Raw genomic sequence first — 27169 nt, 5'->3', positions numbered from 1 at the left:
TTGTTGCTCTCTTTTTCTTTGCTTTACATTACTAAAATTAGGGACTGAGAGATTGAGAGAAACGTAGAGAGAATTTTCAATTCTGTGCAACAACACCCAATTCAAACAAATAATATTTTTTTGGGTGAATTCCCTAAGAAAATACCCAAATCAAATGTAGGAATATCGGCTCCTTCGCCTTTTTTAGAGTTGTTCTTTGAAGCTATTTTCTTCTTCATTGATAATCAAGCTAAGCACTGACGTTAATGGAGGTGATTTTTTGAATAAGAGAGTAAAAATTTTGAATGCTTATGGAAGAAAAGAGGAAATAAACGTTAATGGAGGGATTCTGAATTTTGTGAAGAGAAAATCGTGGGTGAGTGCAAGATACGTGGGAGAGGGGGTGGGATGTGAAGAGAGAAACGTGAGGGGAGTGGAAGATACGTTAGAGTGATTTTAGGACACTAATTATTATCATTAATTCCCTTAAAATGTACATAAATGATAATTAGGTATATAATATGTAATTATAATAAAACTTGAGTAAGAAGGGTAATATATATAATAATTCCATTTTTATTCTTTGATGACGATACGAGGGTTATGATTTGTGGCTTAGAAAAGGTTAACACCTTATTTATTTTAAATAAATACCATTTAAAAAAATTATATTCTATAGTTACCTTTTAATGTTTATAGCAAAATATCTAATTTTGGTTACCTCCTACCCCTAAGCCACTAAATAAGCTATTTAGTTGCACTATTTTCTTTTTCTCTCTCTACTTTGATACATCACATTCTCTTCCCCCATCTCATTAAAATTTCCGCTCTCCCCCTCCTTTTAACGGTATCTTCTCTTTGATTCACTTTAATCAATCCTTCAAAATCCAGCGACCAACAGCACATCAACAACAAACCCTAACCCGAAGACCCAATCATGCCAAAGCAAATCCACGAAATCAAGGATTTCCTTCTCACAACAAGAAGGAAGGATGCACGATATGTCAAGATCAAGAAGAATAAGGATATGGTCAAATTCAAGGTTTGATGCTCCAAGTACCTCTACACACTCTGTGTGTCCGACTTTGAGAAGGCCGACAAGTTGAAGCAGTCACTTCCTCCAGGTTTGAGCGTGCAAGATCTTCGAAGATGGAAGGACTATTTGGCTACAAGACGGAAATTAGGGTTTGTTCTTGAGCAAAGACGACAGAGTTTGGGGCTGAGCAACTTGATTTTCTGTTAATATATTTCAATGTATTTTCAACGTATCACGCTGTATTTTCATGTATTTCATTGTATTCATTGTCTTTTTTTTTAATTATAATTTAATGTATCTCGCTGTATTTCGTGTATTTCATTGTATTCACTATCTTTTTTTAATTGTATTTCAATCTATCCCGCTGTATTCTATGTATTCATATATTTTTTTAGTTAATATAATTTATGTATTCAGATGTATTATATAATTTCTCTGAATATTGCTATGTTTTTGGAGTTTTTTCCAGTTGAGAATCTTTTTTATAATCGGAAATGCAAATTTTATATGTTATAATTGAGTTTGTTGAGTTATATTAGGAGCCTATTATGTTAATTGATACACTTTCCGTTTAAAAACAGTGTAATCCCCTGTTTCACGCCGTGAATACAGTCGAGTACAATAATCTGTCTAGCTGTAATCTCATACTTCACGCCATGAATACAGTCGAATACATTCGAATACAACAACTGATTAGCTGGACTTTCCCGATTCACACCTATTTTTGCTACTTTATTCATGAATGCAATAGCTTAAATACATCAAATAACCACAAAAAAAGTATCTATAATCCGTAATATAACAAATTGTATCTATAAATGACTAATTACTACTAAAAGATAGTGCTTTATGAAAATTTCTCTTATAATTACAACCAACTAAGGATTTCGCTCACGCCATCTTAAGGAAAAAAAGATTAAGCTTTGTCATACTACTACTACTACTACTACAAGCAGATACAAAAAGAGGACTTAAAAAAATTAACCTAAATAATCGTCCACTCAACCACTTAAACTTAAAATAACTTGTGGCTTTAATATATATATATATATATATATATAAATAATATGTGTATAATTGTCAGTTAGACTTCTCTATAACAACATCTAACCATTCACAATAAAAATCAATTTTTTTCGGAACCGATTTTTATATTATGTTAGAATATACGTTCTTTATAACAACACCTCACTATAGCAACCAAAAAATATCAGAATAAACGATGTTGTTATAAAGAAGTTTGACTGTATAATCAGAGTAATATATGTATAGCGGCTAAAATAAGTAAATAGTAAATCTGATCGGCTATTTGTAATTTTGTGTAATAATGTACTGGATAGGACCTCTCTGAATGAAGAACATTGGGCTCTTAGAGATAACCCGTTCGTAAGCCCAAAAAAGACTAGCCCAAACTTAGAGCAGCCCACTACTTGGGAGCCCATTCCTGATTCGTCAGGCAGCAGACAGGAGAAAGAGGAAAAGCCGCAGGGCTAATCGGAAAGCTAATGACCGACGTGACTGCCAACATCTTTCACTTCAGAAGAGTTTAAAGTGAGTGGATTCTTTCCGGCGAGCCTGAATTCAATTCTCTGAGCTCCAAAGTAATCCCCCAAATTTTCTCTTCAATTTCTCCATTTTTTATTCTTGGAACAGTTTGTTGTTTGAGTGTTTTTTTATGCTGTTTTTTCGCATTGTGAATTTGACTGTTTTCTATGTTATTTTATGGGTTGTTTTCTGGGTTTCGTTGGTACTGCTGATTAAGTTTGAAAAGTGTACTTTCTTGGTCGAATCTTCGCTAAAAGCAAGCATCTTTTGTTGTTTCATTCATTTAAATGGTCAAGTCAGTAGTACAAATCAATGATACTGGGAGTTGGATTTAGTTACTTCTGCCTTGCAGTTTAACGCGGGATGTTCTGGTCTTAGCACGTTCAGCTTAACCCGCTAATCACTAAACTAAGGCCTCATTGGCAATTTTTAGTTTAGAATGAAATTCAGAGCTTTCTTTTGACTCTTAGTTGTTGGTGTCTATAACAAAATTCCATGAGCATATCAAGTAGTGTTTGGATGGCTCTAGTACGGTAGCATAATTAAGTGCCCTTGTGGGCATTATGCTAGTACAAACTTTCAAAGAGCAGAAGGGGGAATAAATGTGTTTTCCAAGTTAGTTGTTGGAATATAATTTTGTTGATAATGTTTTTTTTGACTAAGGATGTTTACCAAATAATTTTGTTTCAAGTTGAAATATCTGGTAAGAAGATGAGTGCTCGTAAGAAGACACCTTTCCAGAAGCATAGGGAAGAGGAAGAGGCAAAGAAAAAGGTATGAGTGTAGCAGGTTTGATTTCTAGTGGAAATTGAAAGGGTGATTGTCCTTTTTGCTAACTATGCATGCCTTCTTTTGGCAGAGGGCAGAGGATGAAACAGCTCGTTTGTATCAAGAATTTGTGGAGTCGTTTTCAGTGGACAATGCGCCAGGTTCCAAGGCATTTGTTAGAGGGGGAACTATCAATCCGAATGATAAATTGAAGACTGATTCTGAAGGTCAGTTGCAAGAATCTATATTGTGTTTCTCTATCCTTCTTTCTTTGATTACCTAAAAGTCTTTTTCTATTAATTCTTACAAATAAAATGATTTTTCTCTTTCACGAACAAATTATTAAACATATGGACCTTTTCTATTCATTCGAGGATGGCAGGTGGAAATTCTAAAGATGAGGGTTCAGGTTTAAAGAAGGGGAGTAGGTAAACTAATACTTTTGATTGACCATGTTACAATGTTATTGTAATTTAGGATACTGAATACCAAGTTTTTCATGACGATATCACTGTTCTTATTAGGCTTTTATATGTTTACTTGTTTCCAGATTGATTTGTGTTAGCTAGTCTTCTTAAAAATTTGAATTTTGCAAATTCAGTCTTGCTTTGACTTACCTTCAAATGATAACTATGTTGCTAAATGTGTATTATGGAGAGAGAGCTTGGTGCCTCCTTTATCTACTACCATATATGACAATTTCTTATGAAAAAAGTCAATTATAGATTCTGTGTTATTAAATCTACCTTTGACTATTGCATTAGGAGTTTGATTACTTAATTATTCTTTTAGAAAATATAATATGCAAGTTTTGTCGAAGGAAATAAAAAATTAGGTGTTCAAGAGCATAGCACAAGTGAAGTGCACTCGGTCTTTACCCTTTAGCGATTAGGACTCTAATGAAGAAAAACAAGTATAATTCAATAAAAACAAATTCCAAAAGAAACAACAATTATACGGGAGAGGATTTGAAAAACTCCAATCAATGTTGATGTTCAATCTTTGAAAAACTTGTAATTAAGAAATGTATGAAGTAAAAATCATGTCAATCAAGTTAAAAAGTAAATTTGAATTTCTTATTGAAAAAACAACTGCAATTTCAAGTTTCTAATTTTGGATTTACTGTGTAACTTTATTGTGCTAATTTCTAACTACTAATTACTAGCATTTTTTTTTTGATTTTTTTAGAAGGATATATTTAAACAGGAACTACACAAAGCAGTGTAGTCCTTCATAGTTACAAGGAGAGCACAAATTGAGTTCCTATCCTTAACTATCTCATATATAATATAAGATCTCAAAAATAGACTCAGCTTCTTAAAAGTATTCTTGTTTATACCAAAAGCTGATTTCTCTCATTCCAAATTATCCACCAAATGCAGGGTGGGACAATCTTCCATTACTAGCATATTCATGAATGAGGTTTCTTTTACATTTATTATATTGCTTTATCAGTCTTGAAAATATTTGTGTCACCTTGTCATTTATGTTTGTTTGGATTCGTCGTATCCATTCAAGCATTTGTATAAACCGTGGAGAACTTCTAGTATCGGAGAATCGCAATTTATTGAATATTGTGATGAATGAATTCAAATGGAGCAAAATGGATAGTGAGCATTCATATAGCCGACCCTATCTAGCTTGGAATTGAAGCACAATAATAGTTGTAGTTGTCATCTATATTTGTTGTTTATTGTGCCCATCTTTGGGGCAGAGCCTATTGGTGTTGAGGTGCACAACTATCAACTTGGCGCTTGCACTAAAAGGTGCGATCTAAGTGAGGTCAAGCTCCAGCTTGTGATGCACCTAGATTAAGGGTTAGCACGCCTTAAATAATGTTGCTAACAGTCTAATACATATAATTTGAATTTAAAGCATATAATTAAAATCCATTCCATTTCAAAAATTACATATAATTAGAATTAAAGAAGATGTGCTAGTTGACGAAAACAATGAGGGTGTCAACCCAAAAGTTGGAACAATGGAGAAGCATTCTAAAGAATAGGGTTTTAGGCCGAGTAAAAGGAAGATTGGATATATGCGCTGCAAGTTTAGTCAACATAAGAAGAGTGAAATAGATGGGATTGTAATGCCTAAATGCAGACAATTGAGGTATTTACGCTCGTTCTAGGAGAATGAAATGATAGTTGAAGATGTTACACATAGAATCAAAATCGGATGGCCGAAATAGAGAAGTTCTACATGAGTGTTATGTGATAGAAGGATTCCTCCCAAAGTGAAAGTAAGTTCCATCGACTGTTATAAGACCAACAATGCTATATAGGATTGAATGTTGGGTTGCTAAAGTTTAACACATACACAAGAAGAATGTTGCAGATGCAGATGTTAAGATGTATATGTGGTCATACAAAATTAGACAAGATCAGAAATAATCACATTCGCGAGAAGATTTAAATAACACACATCGAGAATAAAATAAGAGAATGCCGCTTGTGATGGTTTGTTCATGTCCTGCATCAACCTCCAGAAGCACCAGTCTGTAGGGGTGGAACCATGGTGAGTGAAGTGTTAAAAAAGGACGAGGTAGACCTAAACTTACATAAAAGGAAGTTGGCTCGAAGGACCTACAATTTCTGGGGATCCATGTAGACTTAACAAAATATAAGACTGTATTAGGACGGATGGGATGTTGTGGGGCAAGGGAGGGAAAAATTATGTTGCATGGTAGGAGTGACATAGCAATGCGATAAATTGCAGGTCGAAGTCACTGACGTAGATTACGGAGCCTGGAATAAACCTACTCTTGGGAGCTGCAATTTTCGGAGGTTGGTTATACAAGCGGTCAATGGAGGGGTTTATGGGAGGGGGGTAACAAGTTGATGTTGTGGTAGAAAGAGAAGACAGAAAAATGGTGGCTGTCTTATGAGGAGAAGGACAAGCTTGGTGCTGCTCTAAAAACTAAGGCGTTGAAGGCTGACATTAAAAAAATGGAACAATGACGTGTATGAAAGGCTTGAAGAAAGAAAGAAAGAAATGCCGGAATAATACAGAAGTTTGATCATACTGCAGGATCATGTCAATATGATATGAAGCTGAAAGAAATAAGAACTTCTCACCGGTGAACTGGAGGACATAGACAAAGCAGAGGAAATAAGTTGGAAGCAAAATCAAGATTTTTATTAAGCCATTAACTATTAAGCAGGGTGATAAAACACAGTTTTTCACAAGCTTGCAAATGCCCATGTACTATTGATGGATTGAAAATTGGTGGGAAATCGGTGGAAGATAAAAGATTAATCAGAAAGCATATATTGGACTTCTATGAAGTTTGTTTACTGAAAAAGAAATGTGGGGACCTAAATGGAGGGATAATAATCTGGCAAGAATTACTGAACAGGAAAAGATTTGGCTTCAAAGGCCATTTAGAGAGGAAGAAGTTGAAGCTACTGTGAAACCCTTTGATGGTGATAAAGCTTCGGGCCCTGATAGTTTCAACATGTTATTTTTCAAAAGATGCTGGCATGTACTAAAAGAGATATTATGAGAACGGTTGAACAATTTGATACTACTTTTATAGCTTTAGTCACTAAGAAGATGGGTGCAGTAGGACGATAGGAATTAAAGACTACTAACCTATTAGTTTGCTGGGCAGTATATACAGAATAATTGCAAAGCTTTTAACATAAAGGCTCAAGACTATAATTAACAAGCTGATTTCATAATGCTTTTATTAAGGGTAGATGATAGGTTATTGATGCTTCTTTGGTAGCAATTGAGTGCATTGATCATCATTTAAGAAAGGGGATAACTTGTGCAGCAAACAAATTGGACTTGGAGAAGGTCTATGATCATGAGAGTTGTTTTTTTCTCCTGGATGTGTTGAAGAAAACGAACTTTGGGGAAATAGCTTCAATGGATCTCCTTCTGCATCTCTACGGTTAAACTCTCAATTTTGATTAATGTGAACCCTGAGGGTTTGTTTAAGAAACAACAGGATCCTTTGTCTCCTTATTCGTTTGTCATTGTGATGGAGGTTTTAGGTTTGATGCTCAAAAAAGCTGAAAACCTTGGAAGGATTTGTAATGGGTATGACACACTATTGTTATGTGAGACTGACAAGTTGCAGTTTTTGCATTAAGAGTAATACTCCTTGCTTTTTAAGCAGTTGTTGGTTTACAAATTAACATGGAAAAAGCAATATTTTTTCTGTCAATGCCAGTAACTGTATAACATTGTTTTTGAAGTATTATGGGTTGTAAAATTGATATTTTTCTCAGTGTTTATTTGGGGCTTACTCTAATAGCCTGTTTGGCCAAGTGTTTTTTTGGGCCAAAAGTGCTTTTGGCCAAAATTTGAGGTGTTTGACTAAGCTTTTGGAAGGAAAAAAAGTGCTTTTGAGGAGAAGCAGAAGTAATTTTTGAGAAACAGAAAAAAGTAGCTTCTCTCCAAAAGTACTTTTCTGAGAATCACTTTTGAGAAAAATACACTTATAGCCCGTTTGGCCAAGCTGCAAAAATCAGCTTATTTTGAGAAGTGCTTTTTTTCAAAAGCGCTTTTTCCAAAAGTACTTTTGGTGAGAAGCAGTTTGTGTTTGGCTAATCAGTTTGAAAAGCACTTCTGAGCAGCAATTAGTGTTTGGCCAAGCTTTAAAAACTGCTTCTAAGTGTATTTTTCTCAAAAATGCTTCTCAAAAAAGTGCTTTCGGAGAGAAGCTACTTTTTTCTGCTTCTTCAAAACTACTTCTGCTTCTCCTCAAAAGCACTTTTTTTCATTCCAAAAGCTTGGCCAAACACCTCAATTTTTTGGCCAAAAGTGCTTTTGGCAAAAAAAAGCACTTTTGGCCAAAAAGAAGCTTGGCCAATCAGGCTATTAGAAGCAGTTTTCAAAAGCTTGGCCAAACAAAAGTGCTTTTCAAATTAATTAGCCAAACACAAATTGCTTCTCAACCAAAAGCACTTTTTTTAAAAAGTACTTTTGAGAAAAGCACTTCTCAAAATAAGCTAATTTTAGAAGCTTGGCCAAACAGGCTGTAAGTGCCAAATATAAAAATAAGGTGTGGCAGGGTGTGATTGATGAATGTGTTAGGAAGCTGGTCCCTAAACAGTTTCTTTCTTACACCGGTGAATAACATTTCGTATGGGATCTCAACTTATATGGTGATTTCCAATAAAGTTGAAAAGAGGATAAACTCTTTAAGGAGCAACTTTTTACGGGAAGGAAGTGCTGAAAGGAGAAAGTTTCATATGGTGAAATGACAAATAGTAATGTTGGATAAAAGAAGTAGAGAACTGGGGCACAAAAATCTAAAGCGACATACTAGAGCTTGCTTTTCAAATGGTTATAGAGGTTAAATGATAAGGGCAGAGAACCGTGAAAGGAGGTTGTTAACATTGATATGGAAAATATAGTATTGGGTGCCCCAATCATATGTTACTACCTAACGATTGATCTGTTTGGAAGCAAATATGCAGATTATGGAATGAATTCAGCTATTTATCATTCTAAGAGTTGGAAATGGTTTTTCTTTTTAGATTTTGGACTGATATATGGTTAGATGGTGGTGGGTTGAAGGGTACATTTCCTACTTTGTACGGACCGACTACAGATAACGATTGTTTGGTTGCTGATGCTATTCTAAATCAGGGTGGCAGGTGCGATTTCAAAGAAATATTAGCCATTGGGAAATTGGGGTTTTTGTCAGCTTCTACTTTAAATATCTTAGAACCAACAATTCCTGATGAAAGGAAAAATGGACTCACAGATCTGGCTACTAGCAAGTATGCAATTTTGTTAGTAAAGAGTTACTTTTCTCCATTACTGAAACAATCAGGGGAAAGGGATGTTGAATGTCCTTGGAAAATACTATGGAAATCAAGAGCTACATGTTTTGGATGGTTGGCTATTCACAATGTATGTCTTATGCAAGATGCTTTGCAATTAAGGGGTTTCTCCTTATGCATCATATGTCTTTTGTGTGAGAGATCCTAGGAATCAACAACTATCTCTTTTTTTGATGAAGTAATAAGTTTTCATTAAAGGCATCAAGAAGATGCAGACAAAGTTTTACAAGAGGGAAAAAGGTGATTGCTCAGATACGAAGATTAATCTATAACTAGAGAGCATACACCTTCCAAAAGTTGGTCACGGCTAGATACAGGAGATTGGTTAAGCCAGCTAAATAAATCCACTAAACATTTAGCTTTAAGAGCATGATTTGAAGTTGAGATCCCATCGAAACACCTACGATTTCGTTCATTCCATATACACCAAAAGATTGAGGCAGGTACCATTAACCATGTCTTTTTGATGGGTTTTCCAACTCTCCAAGGAATCAACAACTATCTCTTATGGAACTGTTATTATGTCTGGCAGATTTGGATGCTCTTGTTGAATGTTTCCAGTGGGTTTCAAATGTGAGGAGTTCGCTGTTAAGTTGGCACGGCCAGGAAATTGGAAGGAGAAGAAAACAGATTTGGCCAACTGTTATATTGTGCATCATGTGGACTGTTTGGTTGGAACGAAATAACAGATGCTTTGAAGAAAGAAAGCAACATAATATTCTGTAAAAGATAGATGCTTACAAAGTTTATATTATTGGTGTAAGAATAGTTACATAGAGGGCTTGATTGTCTTTTTGACTTTCTGGAAGATATGGGCAAATGATGTACAATGCAACTGCTGGTATCTTATTGTATTTTGTACTACCTCCTTGGTACTTCATTTAATGAAAATATCTAACCTTATCCCAAAAAAAGGAATGAAGAAAGAGAGGACAAAGAAGAAAGAAAAAAGCAGGCTAGTGTTGTGTTGCAAAAGAAAGGACAAAGAAGGAAGAATGGACTAGGGCTTGCCTGCTTCCAATTTTTTTGAAAACAGTATCCGGGTCAACTTGGGTGCACCTCAGCTATTCTGCGGGTGCTTGCTACTTCCCACTAGCATGGGTAGTGGATAACTCTGCGGACCAACGCTTAGGCAGATGGGGGAAATCACCTAGTGTTTTTGTCTTTGCTGCAATTTAAATCGTTGTCTCAAAGATTTGCACCCACGACCACTAGGCCACACCCATGTGTGCACCTATTTCTATATCTGCAGGAGAAACATTATGGTCTCTTAAGACTTAATCCACACCTTGGATTGTCGCCCCATTTTCTACAACTAATTTAAAAATGAGCAAATTAACATCTGAAATCTAGTCCAATTTTGAGTTCATTTGGCTACGATTTGGTCCCTTGTAAAAAAAGGGCAGCCCGTGGCTGATTCCACTGCTCGAACCCGTGATTTATAGGTCACACGATTTGGTCCCTTGTTTGGCTACAAAATGGTCCGTTAGTGTATTTGGTTCATAGTAGAGCATTCGCTGGGTCATTTCGTCTGAGGAGGCTAGCTGACTCCAAAAGCTGGAGATAGATCCATGTTGTCCTTATTATGCCATTTTTTGCCTCTTCAAATTCTTGTGTGTGCATTTGAAAAGAGACCAGGCAAATTATAGGATCCGGTGGTAGGTTAGGCTATCTTCTAAATAGAGGTATACTTGGTCAATAATTTCGAATATTTATGAGAGATTTGGGAAGACACTACGTCAAAGAACCAGTAGTAAGAACAGGTTAAAAGCAATAAAGTGTCTGTGCCCATTAGAGGAAACACAGTGAATTGATTAAAATCAAGTGGTTTTGCTTGTTATTAAATGTGCGGATCACCGGCTTCTTCCTTCTTTAATTGTTTATATAGGTGCAAATCAATATATACTCATCTTTATTGCTGCTCTGTACGACAATACTAATACTTACTCATGGGTGGTATCCATGTTTTGCTACTTATGATCTATTTGTATGTATGTATAATTCATCTTATATCACGTCTCATTGATCCTTTATCTTTTACCATCTTCTCCTTTTAAATTATTGATCCTGTCACTATTCAAGAATAAGGTTATTGGTAGCACAGATTCTGGAGTGTATCTTGTGTACTGCAGGTATGTGCCTTCTTTCTTGCCGCCTCCTATGGCAACAAAGGGCAGAGATTATGAGAAGAAGGTCAGTGGGTGTTTGGAAGTTCTTTGGTGCAAGAGTAGTAAACTTGTTACTAGTAGATATCTAAATATGTTGGTTACTTCTATTGCAGAAGGAGGATAAGCCGAGGGAAAAAGAGAAGGGCAAGTCTAGGAACATCGACAATTTCATGGAGGAATTGAAGCATGAACAAGAAATGAGGGAAAGGCGTAACCAAGACCGTGAACAGTGGCGTGATCGTCATACTGAAAATTCTACTGTAAGTGGATTTACAATCGGCAAACAGAAACTGTCCAGATTGTTGGTTTTAATCTTATGTTTTTATTCTTGAATTCATGTATCAGATCTGAGGGGATTTGACAAAAATGAAGATAACTTGTGATGTAATAGCTTCTATTCAGAATGAACATGTCAAAACTTAAGAGTTTTGGCTGCACTAGGAAAAGTTGCATCTCTCAATCATATCTGGATCTGAATCTTTTGTATGAACTGGAGAAGTTATTTATATTACTTAGTAGATTACTTTTACCTCATCTGGATTAGACACACAATTTGCACAGAATCTTACATGTACACATCTTGTTGTAATTGCTGATGTGCTATGAGTACGTATTATCATTTTTCTCTGAAATAGAGCAACAGTTTAATAGCTATGAATTTCTGATATTATCACGTGATTACAGATTGTCATGCTATTTGTATCTATGATCCATTTTCCTGTCTTCAATCTGGTCACCTTATGTTTAATTTTTCTTTATGGATATGTTACATATCGAACGGAGAAAAACGATTGCATCCTTAATGATCCTTTAACTGTATCATTTTCGTTCACAAAATATAAGACTCCTTCTCAGTCTTTGCTACTCATTGGATCACCAAACACTACCCCAATGTCCTATCCCAAACCCTCTACCACCTGAACATGCCTCCAATATATGCATCTGGATTACACCTGAAAATGTTTCTGGAAGTGATACATTCGTCAAACATTGACGTGGAAAAATAGTGATTGCAAATATTCTATGCCTAACCAAATGGAGGTTTGATTTGGCATCTTGTTTTGTTTTATAATGATATTTGTAAATCTTTAAATCTTACTCTTTCCTCAGCCATCTAGTCGGTTTGATGAGCTGCCTGATGACTTTGATCCTAGTGGAAGGCCTGGATCATTTGATGATGGCGATCCACAAACAACAAATCTCTATGTAGGAAACCTATCACCTCAAGTAAGGTTTTTGCGCTTAATTTTGAATTAGTTGTTTGTTGCTTTAGGCGTCCTCTGTGTGGTTCCCATTTGTTTTATTTACTTACAGGTTGATGAGAATTTTCTCTTGCGCACATTTGGGAGATTTGGCCCCATTGCAAGTGTAAAGATAATGTGGCCAAGGACAGAAGAAGAAAGAAGGCGACAGAGGAATTGTGGTTTTGTAGCTTTCATGAATAGAGCTGATGCTCAGGCTGCAAAAGATGAGATGGAAGGTTAGCTTCAGCTTCTTCATTTGAATGGATTCTAATCTCTTTATCTAGTCTTTTTTGTTTGATAATTGTGATTTGTGTTGCTCTCTGTAGAGCACTTCTATTCCCCCACTCCCTTCCCCCCTCAAGATACCTAGGAATTGTTCAATAGGTTCTTAGTGCTAAACCAAGTTAACTTTAAGTTTCTATTTATGTACGGAGTTATAGGATCCTCAACGACTAGGGATCAGTAGCCTCAATCAGAAAGAAAGTAGATAAATAGGATATATTTCTGTTTAAAAACATACATTTGGAGTTGCCCCAAAGTCTTTGGTCTAGTGGTAAGAGCGTAATGTGTGATGTGTGGAGTAGGCTCATGTCACGAGTTTGGAACCCTGCGGCAAACAAAAACCTGGTATTTAAGTGGAAAGGGTAGATGAGAGGGCCCATTATCCACCAAATTTTGAACTGTGTGCCACTGGCCTTTGGGGATTTCTCGGTTTATAGGAAAACAGAAAAGAAAAACATACATGTGGAGTTTACAATCCATAAACATATGAAGAGGAGAAAAGGAAAAAACTTCTGATAGGCTGTTATATTTTGTACTAACACAAGCAATCAATTGTTGCTTCGTGATCTTATTTGCTTATTTAGTTATTGGTTTCAGTTGACCCCCACCACCTTATCCTTTTCTTGGGTTTCCTCTCCTTGTTTGCTGTGTCTATTCTGATTCTTGTTTCGCTTGAGATATATATTGGTAGCAGAAGGATATTCACAAGGAACAAGGTTTTCGATCAGTTATTATCCTTTGTTTTGTCAATCTTCTTCATCGCAGAGTAGTCAACGAAACATCATTGGGGTTTAAGCGCTAAGCAGAACAAGAGCATGGGCTTAGCAAAGAGGAGCTAATGAAGAAAAAACTAGAAATATATATGTAATGCAAGGAAAACGATCTACAAACACGAACAACAATTATTTGGACAAAGAATTGAAAAACCTATAATTAAGCGAAATATATGAAGTAAAAATCATGTCCATGATGTTTTAAAACCATTTTGAATTTCTCATTTAGATGGAAATGTAGTTTAATGTTTATTTGGGCTAGTTTTCTTATACCAAATTTCTAATCTCTCATTGCTGATCACTAAAATTTATTCGTGATGTTATTTTAACAACTGTGCGTGCCTTAGCACGTTAGCGTTGAGACTAAAACGCTACCTAAGCATGGAAAAGTACGTAAGCTGGCCTTAACTGAGCTTCAGGCTTAAACGCCTCAAGCGAGCCTTTAATAGCTTTGCTTCTTAGGTGGTGCTTCCTCTAGTTTCAGATATGTATTCATTCCAGAAGTGTGTCTTTTTGAAGGAAATTAAATAGTCATACGGTCTTGCATGGGGATGCTAGCATGCCAGGAGAACATCTCAAGCTGGACTAAAGTCATTAAAAAGTCATAGTCTTGCATGGGGATCTAGCACGTGCTCTAATTCCTTGTGTACTCGTTTTATTGCTTAATATTCTGTATCTTATGTAATATCCGAAGTAAATATGATTTTAAGCAATGGATTTCTGATATGTAAAACCATGTTATTCTTATCCAGGAGTTATTGTTTATGAATATGAGTTGAAGATTGGGTGGGGTAAATCTGTCTCTCTGCCTTCTCAAGCGCTTCCTGCTCCCCCTCCAGGACATATGGCTATCAGGAGTAAGGAGGTTTGTCTATTCTTTAGAGTACAATGCCCTGTTATATACATGTTATTAATTTGACAAATGTCAGGTCGAGGGGTTTGTCTTTTAATAATCAATATGTGATAGTGTACGATTTAATGAGTTATATCATGTCAAAATATTGCATGATCAGTTGAAAACATGTTACAAACAAAGACAATGGATGAAGCATAGGTGTTCATGTTGAACTAAGTTGCGTGTATTACATGCTTATTTGTTGTTTTGATATGTATAGACATCCTGTAGTGGTGTATCTCAACCTCGGAAATGTTTCCCATGTAATAGCTTTCTGTTTAAACTGCAGTTCAGTAAGCTAGAGGTGCATTCTATTGTCACGTCTGTTTCTCTTAATGATATCAGCTTGTGCACATATACTTATTCTAGATATTATCTTCTGTTGTTTTCAGGGTGCAACTGTTATCTTATCTGGTCCATCAGGTCCTCCGGTTACTACTGTTTCAGGCCAGAACTCTGAGTTGGTATGATAATTAGTTGATCTTTGTACATTTCCTTGTTCTTTTTTGTCTTTTGGGATAACTATCTGATCTCTATAGCTCTTATTTACGGTGTTATTGAAAGATATCATGATTGAGTGAAGCAAAATGTACAGAGAGCTTAGGTCTATAATCTATTGGAGTAGATTGAAAGGGTTTTGTCAGCTTCGTTTTTAAATTGGATTTTTTGCCTTATACTTGATCTATAGAATAGGCATTTTAATTGTTATGGGTTGTTATTGGAATAAAAAGGAGACAAGAGGAAGCTTGGCACTTATTACCTCAAAGAGGCCCAATACTCTTTTCCTTGTTTGGCAAGTAACATCGAGGAGAGTGTACCATACTGTTGAGTGAGTGAACGATGCAACATTTTGTACTGATAAGTACAAAAGTATACAGAAATCTGGGAAATGATGAGCACAAAAAAACCCGGTGATGATGAATCCAACTTCTAGATCCGCACCTGTGTTGGGTGCCCAAACCTGTATCGTGCAACATGGCATGCTACATTGTTGGAACAGAAGAGGACTACAAAAAGTTGTGGAGCACTATTTCTGCAGCTATATGTTGGATCCTGTGGAAGGAAAGAAATCAGAGATAATCTGATGGTGAAAACGAAAATTTATAACTTAAAGCACAGAAGTTTAGCTCTCTTAGCCTTTTGGTGTAAGAATGAAAATATACAGGATGGTTAATGTCCTTAGTTCTTTTCACATGTAACTAGGTGTACTGAGATGCATATGGTTGTGCTACTCATTCATTGCACTCTCTGGGTGCTATCCTTTAATAAAACTTTTGTTACATTTTAAAAAGAAAAATATTGGCAGGAAGTTTTCTTACTATGTGGTATGGATAGTTAAAATTCCCAGGACATGAAAAGAAGATCAGTATATTTCAACAAAAGTGTCTATTTATGTGGTATGGATAACTAAGTCCAACTAAGGTGATAGAATTTTTACGTTCAAAATATGGAAACATGCATAAGAGTTTGTAAGAGACACAGTGTACATGGTCTTAGATCTTATAGATGCCCTACAAGAATAGGATAGGGATACACATTCAGCTTTTCTTTTGGAACTGATTACTGATGTACATAATTCTTTTTTTGATGAAGTAAGAGAATTGCATTAAAGGCATCAAGAAGATGCAAGAAGTACAAAAGAGAGAGATACATAAAGACATAGTCAGCTCTACAGACAAAAACTAGGCTAAAGCTAAGGAGCTGACGAAGTCCAAAAGATTAATAGGACGATTGACAAGAGCTAAGTTCTGCCAACTATATAACCATAAAAGACATCTAGCCTTAAGTGCGTATGTTGGAATTGATATCCCATCCAAACATCTACGTTTCCTTTCTGTCCAAACACACCACAAAATACAAGAAGGGATCATCTGCCAGACTTTACTGATGGAGTTATCCAACTTTCCATGAAGACCAGCTTTCATAGGCATCTTTAATGTTCTGAGGCATGACCCAGCTTAAACCAAAGATGGCAAAGAACATACACCAGATATCTGCTGCACCTGGGCAGTGAAGAAAGAGATGCCTGTTGGATTCTGGCTGCTGACATATAACATCTATTGTCCAAATGAAAACTTCTTCTGCTGAGATTGTCCTGGGTTAGGCATGCTTCATTTAGGGCTATCCAACTGAAACAAGAGATTTTTGTAGGTAGCTTGGTCTTCCAGATGTATTTCCAAGGCCATCTATCAATGATTTCATTGGTGGAGCAAAAGTGAGTGTAGCCTGCTTTCACAGTGTAAAGGCCATCCTTGGAACTTCCCCACCTTATACTGTCAAAAGTATTTTCCTTGACTGAGAGGCCTTCCAATTTTGCCAGCAGATTTAGAAGTTGTGGAAGCTCCCAGTCCTGCATATCGCTCCTGAAAAGAATGTGCCAACAATTGTCTTGCCAATTTTGAGAAATAGTGGAATCTTGATTCTGAGCTATCCGATAGAGGCTAGGAAAGTCAAACATCAGGATGGATCCTTCAAACCATTTATCTTTCCAGAACTTTATGTGATTGCCATTGCCCAATTTAAAATAGGAGTTCCAGGAAAATTCACTCCAGAGCTTCCTAATGTTCTTCCATGGACCGACCCCATATGGACTTCTGGACAGCTTAGTACACCAATGATTCTCGGACCCATGCTTGGCCCTGATCAACTCTTTCCATACTAAATTCTCCTCTTGATTGTATCTCCAAAGCCATTTCATCAGCATACATTTGTTGTGGATGGAAAGATCTCTGATGCCTAGGCCACCCAAATACTTTGGCATGGTGACCTTTGACCACTTCAACAACAACAACAACATACCCAGTCTTATCCCACACCGTGGGTTCTGGGGAGGATTGTGTGTACATAGACCTTACCTCTACCTTGAGAGGATAGAGAGGCTGTTTCCAATAGACCCTCGGCTCAGGAAAGCAGACCTTTGACCACTTGGCTAGATGAAATTTATGAGCTTTGCTGCCTCCTTCCCATAGAAATGTTCTCCTGATCTTGTCAAGCTCCTTACAATTTTGTTGGGGATTGGTATGAGGGACATCGGGTATGTTGGGATCTATCTAGCACACTGTTGATAAGTGTCTGCCTTCCCCCCATTGAAAGATACTGTCTTTGCCATGAAGCTAGCTTCTTTTCAAATTTCTCAATGACTCCATTCCACACCTCAGTTGAGTTATGTTTTGCTCCAAGAGGTAGACCAAGGTATGTAGTAGGTAATGTAGCAGTACCACAACATAGAATTCCAGCTAGTTCCTCCATATTGTTGACTTCATTTACAGGTATATAGTGCTTTTTGCCATGTTAATGTCCAAACCTGAAATAGCTTCAAACAGATTCAAAGTTAGGTTAAGTTATAGGACTTGGGATCTGTCAGCCCCACAGAAGATCAGAGTATCATCTGCATAAAGCAAATGAGATACTGTGATAGTGCTTTGTACATGTTTCTTTGTACTATTTTAGTTCTATTTTTACCTTCTCCCGAAAAAGAGTGTGTAAGAGACACAGGTAATATGCTGGGATGGTACGTGCTACTCTCAATCAATAGTGGGATAAATTGTAGGGCCTTAAGTTAGCCACATAAACTTGATCGATAGAACGATCAACCTGTCTTCTGATGTGTCCTTTTGTGCACATTTACTACACCCTGAGTATATCCAATCTGTAAAGAAGATGTGTATTAAGCACCTTTTATCCTATTTATGATTATCTGATACCTTTTTTGGTTCTGCAGGTTCTCACTCCAAATGTACCTGATATTATGGTGGTTCCACCTGAGGATGATCACCTTCGCCACGTTATTGATACAATGGCTTTGTATGTTCTTGATGGAGGTTGTGCTTTTGAACAAGCCATAATGGAGCGAGGCCGTGGAAATCCTCTCTTCAGTTTCTTGTTTGAGCTTGGCTCAAAGGAGCACACTTACTACGTTTGGAGGCTTTATTCTTTTGCTCAGGTAACTTGCTGCAGCTCTAAAATCTGAATGAAGTATTATTAAAATTATGTTTTTCTTGTTAAATGGAACTAGTAATACTTCTGACAGAACTTCATGGATCACTTTTAGAATCCATGAGGATACTTCAAATTATGCTTCAATGGCGGAAAGCCAATAGTTTCATGCAATTGTAGCTCAAGAGAATTTGGTTCTTGTCCACTTTTATCTCTTTCCATGTCATGTAAAACAATATGACTAATGGTACTTATAACATAATCAATCAGTAGATTGGAAAGACTTGTTTATCTGATGTCATCCCTTTGCAGGACATCTTGTCCTTTTATATTATTCTCTCCCTAAAATATTTTTCTTTCTTATTTATAAAAAACAGGGAGATACTCTTCAACGTTGGCGTACAGTGCCTTTCATCATGATAACTGGTAGTGGGAGGTAAGGCATTGTTCTAACTTATGTAATCTTTTGTTACACATTTCATATGCACCTTTCCTTTTGCTGAAGAATCAGATAGTTGATGGCTTGATGCATGTGCATATTCCTGAATGCATCACTCTTTTAAGTCACCACTGTTTCGTAGGATACTTTTACCAATATTCTCCAGCAGCATATGCTTGCTATGGAAGAATGAAATCATGTAAATAGAACTAATCATTCAGTTTTTGCAAAGGTTGCAGCGTTCTGCAAGGCTTTGATGAAGTCCTGCAACCTTTTGAAAAGTGTTTACTGTGAAAATGGTAATAACAATTAAATTTGTAAATGAGACTCTACAAATACGTGATCTATTTTTATGCTAGTTGTTAGAGCGGTGGATGCTAGGTATGTGAGGATTAATCGACGAAATACAAGATAAAACGGGGCAGTAATCAAACCGAGGGGCTTGCTACCCGGGCCTCGGACTGATCGATGAAAGGCCTCGAGGTCGATGCCTGGGCTCGAGCTCGAGCTATCGGGGGTACCGGGAAGGGAATAACAATTAGGATATAATTAAAGAAGGCTCTTTATGGCCAATACCAAGCAATAAATAAAGAACAAGTATGAAGGCAGTAAATGGAAGAAGTAGTCTCGAGCGTGTGTATTTAGAGAGAAAGAAGAGAAAGTTGTTATTGATCTTGTGTAAAGTAGTTGGAGCAACAGCCGAGGGTTACAAAGTGATGGGGATCCCCTTTATATAAAAAGGGAATCCCATTATAGTACAAAATGCATTAACTGTAAAGGCATGGAGACGGGACGGCTGGACGTGACACCTTGAGACAGACCCCGGATAGGTCAGTTTTGTCAGATTTAGCCGTGTGCTTTGGGAATTCCCCTCTCGCATACTATAGCTGTTAGTACGTAATGCCCCCCGGGGCCGGTACCTGACGACCCCCAAGGGTGGGTCTCGACCTTGGTTTTGAGCCTCGAGGAGCATGACCGCGAGACGACCTAATGACAGGGAAATCGGGCCCCCGAATTCACCGCATACAAAAAGTTCTGAAAATTGTGCTCTTTCTTCAAATATAACTAATTGACATGTGCAGGTGGATACCACCGCCTCTACCAACACCTAAAGGAGCTGAGCATGAAAAAGAAGCTGGGAGCACATTTGCTGCTGGAAGAAGCAGGGTATGCCCTTTTGCTAGCTTTCCATTCCAAGGAATTTAAGAGTTTGCATGTTGACTCTGAAACTTAAATAAATTTCTTTGCAATTGATGTTTGTTTCTATACCTTGTTCAGCGTGTGGAGGTTGAAAGGACATTGACTGATGCTCAGAGGGATGAATTTGAGGATATGCTCCGGTCATTGACACTAGAAAGAAGTCAAATAAAAGAAGCGATGGGTTTTGCTTTGGACAATGCTGATGCTGCTGGAGAGGTAACCTTTAAGATGGTTTCATGCAGCAGTTAAAGAGCTCACTTGCGCGTGGAGCTTTTCTTTCATATTTAACCTCTCAGAGGCAAAGCTGCTGATTCACTTTTTGTTGTGTCAATGTTCATAATGCTTCTTGTTGCACAACTTGCACTTGCATCTGTTTCGGCTGATTTTTCGTGTTTTAGCTTTAAAATGAGAATTTGCCATAGTCTGTTACACATACGCTTTGGATAGTTCTGGTTCTTGAACATATTCTAATGCGGTTGCCTGCTGATGATATTTTGCAGGTGGTTGAAGTTTTGACAGAGTCTTTGACCCTCAAGGAAACTCCAATACCAACAAAAGTTTCTAGGCTCATGCTTGTCTCTGATATTCTTCATAATAGTAGTGCTCCTGTGAAGAATGCATCTGCTTATCGCACCAAATTTGAAGCCTCTTTACCAGACATAATGGAAAGCTTCAATGATCTATACCGAAGTATAACAGGACGAATAACTGCCGAGGCACTTAAAGTAAGCTGTTCCAGTCAACTACATTTGCTTTGCCTTGCTGCATTTTTCGTACCTTTTCTTTTTGTTGCTCTACCTTGATGTGTGGTAAGTTTTTCCGTTCCTGTTGCAGGAAAGAGTCCTGAAAGTGCTTCAAGTGTGGGCTGATTGGTTTTTGTTTTCTGATGCCTATGTTAATGGTTTACGAGCAACCTTTCTTCGAACCGGGAACTCTGGTGTGATCCCATTTCATTCTCTGTGTGGTGATGCACCTGAAGTAGAACAAAAGACCAGTTCTGATGATGCAGGTGATGGCGGTAAGATTAACCCAGATGGTGCTTTGGCAATTGGGAAAGGAGCTGCAACGAAGGAACTGTTGAGCCTTCCCCTTACTGAGCTAGAAAGACGATGCAGGCACAATGGTTTGTCTATTGTAGGCGGTAGGGAAATGATGGTTGCTCGATTACTTTATCTGGAAGAGGCTGAAAAGCTGAGAGGTCATGAACTAGATGAAGATTTGAAATTTGTGGGCCATTCAAGTTCTGTTAGGTTCCCAAGCAGCCGGAAAGATAGCAACCTTGAGTTGGATAGAAGTGCTCCTTCTGCATGGAATAGTCAAGTGGATTATGACGTGCAGCTCAAACAAAGAGACTCTGTATCTTCACCCCCAACAATTTCTGTTCTACAGCATAGTTCAATAGACTTCTCCAGTGAGGGCAAAAATGACACAATTTTGCCTACATCTAAATGGGCCAGGGAGGATGACGAAAGTGATGATGAACAAAAGAGAAGTTCGAGGGACCTGGGGTTGACATATTCATCATCTGGAAGTGAGAACGCAGGTGACGGCCTTAGCAAGATCAAGGATACAGAGCTTACAACAGACACAAGCAGTTCAGCATACCCGGAAAGTGGAATGAACGAAGAATTGAGGTATATGCAGTTGAACATTCCTAGTGGAATTATTTCCGAGATTGGTGTTATTTTTTTGTGATGACATCCTTTTTGACTTTCAATACTTTCCTAGCTCAGGAAGATATGAACAAACTTTGGTGTGAAATTGCTCTCAGATTAAGCTTCCTTTGCTTAAGGGATTATTAACTTAATGAAAATTACTATAATTTACTTGCTAACTTTTGTATCTCAAATCATTGAAGGAAAAGTTTTAAAAGGCAAGAAACTACTCTAGCACCCTCTCGAGGCCAGCAGCAAATAGATGTCTGGTTTCTTCATTTTGATTTTACTAGTTTTTCTATGGAAAGATAAGAGGGTGAAAATCTAAGAAGTGAAAGTTTGTGCATGTTAACTTTCACAATATTCTTAATAGCAGGGATGTTAATATGCGGAGTTTTGTAAGCTGAGGCTACTATCCTATTTTCCTAATATTTGGAGGCAAATTCTCTTTCTTTTTCAACTTTTTGTGGGGTTCTATACCTCAAACGTCAAATTTGTTTCTTTCAATTTGCTTGTGGATTTGATATAGCCAATCGTCAAATTTCTCTTGTATGTTGAATTTTGATATGGTTGTGGATTTATTACTCACAGTCCTCCATTTTTCTTCTGCGCGGATTTTGATATGGTCCATAACTAATTTATCAGACAAAAGCTGAGGCGTCTAGAGGTTGCATTGATTGAATATCGTGAATCTCTAGAAGAGCGAGGAATAAAAAGTCCAGATGAAATTGAGAGGAAAGTTGAAATACATCGGCAACGTCTACAATCTGAATATGGTTTATTGAATTTCAGTGAAGATAATTCCAAAAAAGGTAAAGCTCTAAATCTGTCAGTAGTTTGAGATGTCTCTGTATTTAATTGCGTGTGCAGGTTCAGATCTTATGTCTATACTTGCAGTATCATACTCCTTTAATCTTATATTTTTTGTTGACAACTATCTTTTCCCAATTTTTTTTTGCCTTATGCCCCTGTCCTCCCTTTGACCAGTTCTCGGATGCTTTGGGGTTGATATATATCTGAACTTTATGGTAAACAATAGCTGAAGCAGGACGGTGGTTTAATTGCTCAAATTGTATTTACTGTTTTCAACAGCGCTATCAGACATTCTCTGGATTACTGTTACTGAGCTGCTGCTTAGGAGACTGTATTTTTCCTAAACTGTGTCTGTTAGTTCAAGAAATTGTAGTGGAATGAGGCAAATGACACATCAGACATGTTAGCACTTAAGTGAGAATTTAGCTATTTCAGTAATCTGTTGTAGATGCAATAACCTTTTGATAATACTTTTTCTTGGCATCTATGAGATGTATCACTCTTTGCTGGATAAAGTTGGTTATCTTCATATTTACGAGAAGATTAGGTATCTGGTGCCCCTAGGGTTTTGGTTCGGTGGTAAGAGCATAGCTTGAGGCATGGATTAGGCACATATAATGAGCTCATGCTCTGCCACAGACTAAAGCTTGGTGTTTAAGTGGAGAGCGGTAGAGGAGTAATTTGAACCAAGCGCTAGCTGATTCTCGGAGATTGCTCAGTTATCGGAAAAAAATTAAAAGAAAAAGAAGAGAAGATTAGGTATCTGGTTGAGCAGGATACTGGACAGGGAAGCTTTTATTAGCTGTAAATACTGCGCATAGAAAGGCCACTTGACTGCCTCCCTTCTATACATTGTCATCTCTCTTTTCAGGGGTAAGAAATGTTTCGTGGAACACTTTTGTCACGTAATCTATCAAAGGAAAAGAATTATTGTCACTTATTGCTTTATTATGTAATTGTTTTTATGGCTGTGAACAAATTGTCTCATACTTCTTCTTTCATAACAAACAGCAGGTAGGTCATCTTTGGAGCGGAGAGAGAAAAGAGACGATTCTCGAGAAGCTTCAAGGAAGCGCCAACGGAGCCGCAGCAGAAGTGGAAGCCCTCAGTGGAAATCTTCCAGCAGAGACCGTGATAGTGATAGGGAAAAGCGCCGTGAGAGGGAAAGGAAGAGTGGAAGCAGGGAGAGAGATGATCATGATAGAGAGAAATCCAGGGAGAGAAGACGGGCCAGATGAATGCATATGCGCTTGTGGCCACAAATTCAGAGGTGCAGTTGCCTTTTCATTCCTCAGTAGAAATCTACATTTGAGCATTTTATCTTTTTGGATGGCAAGAATTGCTTGTGGACCCTCGATGGCGCGTGGAAGTATGGTCCTCTCCTGTTAGTATCCTATGCTATGCGCTGCGCAAAGAAAAAGATGCTTCGTTATTCAGCTCTGTGGTCTAGCAAATTGTACAATTGCAGAGAATCTCATGAATCCCTGTAACTACTACATACTTTCAGCTTTTATTGTAGCTTCATTTGCTATGCTCTACTGAAGATTTTGTTCCTTCCATCTAATGTTGAACTTCAGTAGCTAGTCATTCCCAGTATCAATGTACTATCTGAGAATGTATTGTTAATCGCTCGCTTCATGCTTGTCCCATGTTTTCAGTACTATTTTTCTGAGTAGAAAGAGCAGTTCCCAAGTAGTCAGTCACCTATCAATTAATGTTTTGTTCGAGATTATCACCAAAAAAAGATTTGCATAGGAGATTCTGCATCTTCACTTTCTGTCCTTGGAGATGCTCAAATTGCTCCTTTGCCAAAACCACCAATGGTTTTACTGCAATCAGTCATATACCGAACATCTCCCACTAATTCATGATCTCTGGTGAATATTTTACCTTGCGTCTACATTTCAGTTCTTACAACCTGTTCAAATTTGTTACTATTCTTTATGTGGTCGATTTCATTGTTTATAATTGAAAAGAAAGAGTCACAGGAGGTTTACGAAACGAGTTCTTTATTTTTATCGAGCAGTTCTAATTTATAAGTTTCTGAATTCCCTATTATTCATTATCATAAGTAGGATTATTACTAGGGGCTCGCTGTCATGGTTTACAAAGAATTAGCAAAAAAGATGAGAAAGAGGAGCTCGTGGTTGGATGTTACTATCTAAGAGTTCTTAATTTTCGTATTATTTACACGTTTACTTGGGAGATACAGCTCAACATTTCCTATCTTGACTATGGCGTTTCTAATCACTTCTCTAATGCAAAATAAATTTTTGGAACCAATAACGTCGCTAATATATATAAATATGTACCAATAAAAAATTGACTTTTATGTATTTTCTGACGATGAGAGTTCAGAAAAACTCTTTGTAAAGCCCCATAAATTTTACAATTTTATTTTCAGCTAAGTACATGCTTAATGATGTGTTTAGAAACTTTTGGTATGTGTAAAACCTACACAAGATTGTAGTATGGTAACAAGGTTACGGTGCGCATTAAGAAAGGCTTGGTGGTGGAAAAGGCACGAGGTTGCATGTATAGATTTTCATTAACAACAATATTCGTGCTTTAACACAAAAAGGCAAGAGGGCTGCTCGTAGAGATTTTTATAGGCAACAATAGCTCAGTCTATAAAAGACCAGATTTTCTCATCTTCTAAACCTAGGGCACAACTCCTATAGACTTTTTTGACCCCTCTAACCATAAAGGTGAATTTTTATGATCAAGATTGAGGACTTGGCATACCTTAACACAATCTAATATCAAGATCATAAAGTTTGGTAGGAATAAAGAGAACCCGTCATAAACCCTAAAGAACTAGGGTTGAATCACTCCAAAGGTAATTTTCGATACTCTATCTTAGTATATTACTATTGTAGGAATGTATAAAGAGTATTGACTACGAGTATTAATAAACTTAATGGTGAAATAGTAAAAAACCATTAAAGGCTTGTTTGAAGCTTTATGGAAGAAGGTTGATTTGATAAGATTGAATAAAATAGATGATACAGATTGTTCTAAATGATCTTATGGGACAATAACAAATTAACATGGGTATAGAACTCAGTTCCGATATCAGGAATCTAATTAAATTTGGAATTGTGATAATTATGGCCTAAGAACATTTTCAAATTTTGAATTATTGAAGATGGATGAGGATTAACGATTTGTATAACCTTAAATGTAAATTTTGGAACATAGTTGCGAGAATTATTAAAGGGGAAACTTGAACATTTAATTGGAGGTAAGTTGAGTTTATAATTTCCCTAAGTCAAGGGACTGACAAGAAAATGCTTAGTAAGATTTTTTATTTTTTATTTTTATTCTTTATAATTAAGAAGATGCTTTAATTCTTTAAGCGAAAATATTTAGATGGCCGTTTGAAAACCGTTGATTGTTTAAATGCTATGAATCTATCATTAGTTAATGATACATATTGTCTTACAAAAAATTTCTTGCACGATAACTCAACTAGCACAAAATATTAGAAGCAATTGAATCTCTTGTTTAGTTTGATTGTTGTTATATTTTTCTTGCATTTATTTAGATTCAACTCAAATTTGATATATGTAATCACATACGAAAAGGGAAAATGATCTAGTGGACACTCTATCCACAAGGGTGTAGTGTGCGTGAGTTGGTTTGTGGATACTCTTTCTGTTAGAAACTAAGTGTCTACCAGACTGTATAGAGAATCAGGTTCTCTATGAGTTTTCACTGAAAATACTGAGGAACCAAACTGTATAGCGATCTGGTCCTATATCAGTTTGGTACAGTGCTAGCTGCGGAACCAGTATGTAGATGAGACACATGATAAGTTCCCACTGTATAGAGAACCAGATTCTCTAGCAGTTCCTACTGTGAGTAACAGACTGTGCAACCAATCAGTACAGGGAATCAGGTTCTCTAATTGTTACCACAGTAGCTCGACAGAAAGTAAAGAACACAGAGGATTTTTAAGTGGAAAAATCCCAACTCAAGGGGACAAAAACCACGACCTACACTTGTAGGCTTTCAACTTCACTAACTTGTAAACACCTATTACAAGCCACTTTGTAATACCTCTATTACAAAGGATTCAACTCAACTAACTTGTGGCACTCTCACGACAAGCCACTTTGTGACTCTCTAGTTACAAAGACTTTGACTAACTTGTGATACTCTTACCACAAGCCACTTTGTCACTCTCTAGTGACAAAGACTTAAACACTCTAACTTGTAATAACCCTATTACAAGCCAATTTGTAATAACTCTATTATAAAGGCTTTACAACTCGACTAACTCTAGCCAAGACACAAACTTGGAGGGTTTGTGATTTTGGGTTTCCTAAAACATAACTTCTAAGAAAGCAAAATAGGAGTTACAATTGAAGAACAAATAACAAAGACTCAACAAACCTAAGAATTTAAGATATCTTCAATCTTGGATTCGGTCCTTGAGGTTGCAGTAACTTTGTTCTTGAGAGAGGTTGTTGCAAGCACTTGGGAGAGTATTTTCGTTTCTGATTCTTCAAGTGTTGGAACCTGAATCTTGTACCTTGCGTAAGGTTTATACTACAAAAGACATTATCTTAGTGATGCCCAATCTCAATGGGAAGTGATTGCTGCACTGTCTACTGCACTGTTGCAGGCAGT

The 27169-nt window shown here is 37.0% G+C and overlaps 1 protein-coding gene and 1 pseudogene across 4 annotated transcripts; both read left to right on the top strand.

The window, feature by feature from the left end:
• Window positions 1-888: 888 nt before the first annotated feature.
• LOC104237756 (large ribosomal subunit protein eL38 pseudogene) lies at window positions 889-1222 on the top strand (annotated as a pseudogene).
• Window positions 1223-2469: 1247 nt separating this feature from the next.
• On the top strand, window positions 2470-24229 carry LOC104237734 (protein RRC1-like). Of its 4 annotated transcripts, none has more exons than XM_009791959.2 (18): window positions 2470-2616; window positions 3252-3334; window positions 3420-3555; window positions 3711-3756; window positions 11262-11322; window positions 11411-11557; window positions 12408-12524; window positions 12612-12777; window positions 14349-14461; window positions 14884-14955; window positions 18213-18434; window positions 18805-18863; window positions 19949-20033; window positions 20145-20282; window positions 20567-20791; window positions 20901-21700; window positions 22367-22533; window positions 23549-24229. In XM_009791959.2, the coding sequence occupies exons 2-18, from the start codon at window positions 3272-3274 to the stop codon at window positions 23770-23772; spliced, it is 2841 nt and encodes a 946-aa protein (XP_009790261.1). In that variant the 5' UTR covers window positions 2470-2616; window positions 3252-3271; the 3' UTR covers window positions 23773-24229. The 4 variants fall into 4 exon arrangements, with proteins under 4 accessions (XP_009790261.1, XP_009790245.1, XP_070011726.1 ...); XM_009791943.2 differs by having other exon boundaries at window positions 23546-24229; XM_070155624.1 differs by having other exon boundaries at window positions 2483-2566; window positions 23546-24229.
• The last annotated feature ends 2940 nt before the right edge of the window (window positions 24230-27169 follow it).

This window comes from Nicotiana sylvestris, chromosome 8 (genome assembly GCF_000393655.2).
Source record: "Nicotiana sylvestris chromosome 8, ASM39365v2, whole genome shotgun sequence".
NCBI classification, from domain to species: Eukaryota; Viridiplantae; Streptophyta; class Magnoliopsida; order Solanales; family Solanaceae; genus Nicotiana; species Nicotiana sylvestris.
The sequence above is the reverse complement of the archived record's forward strand: the minus strand, read 5'-3'. Positions and strand labels throughout refer to the sequence as shown.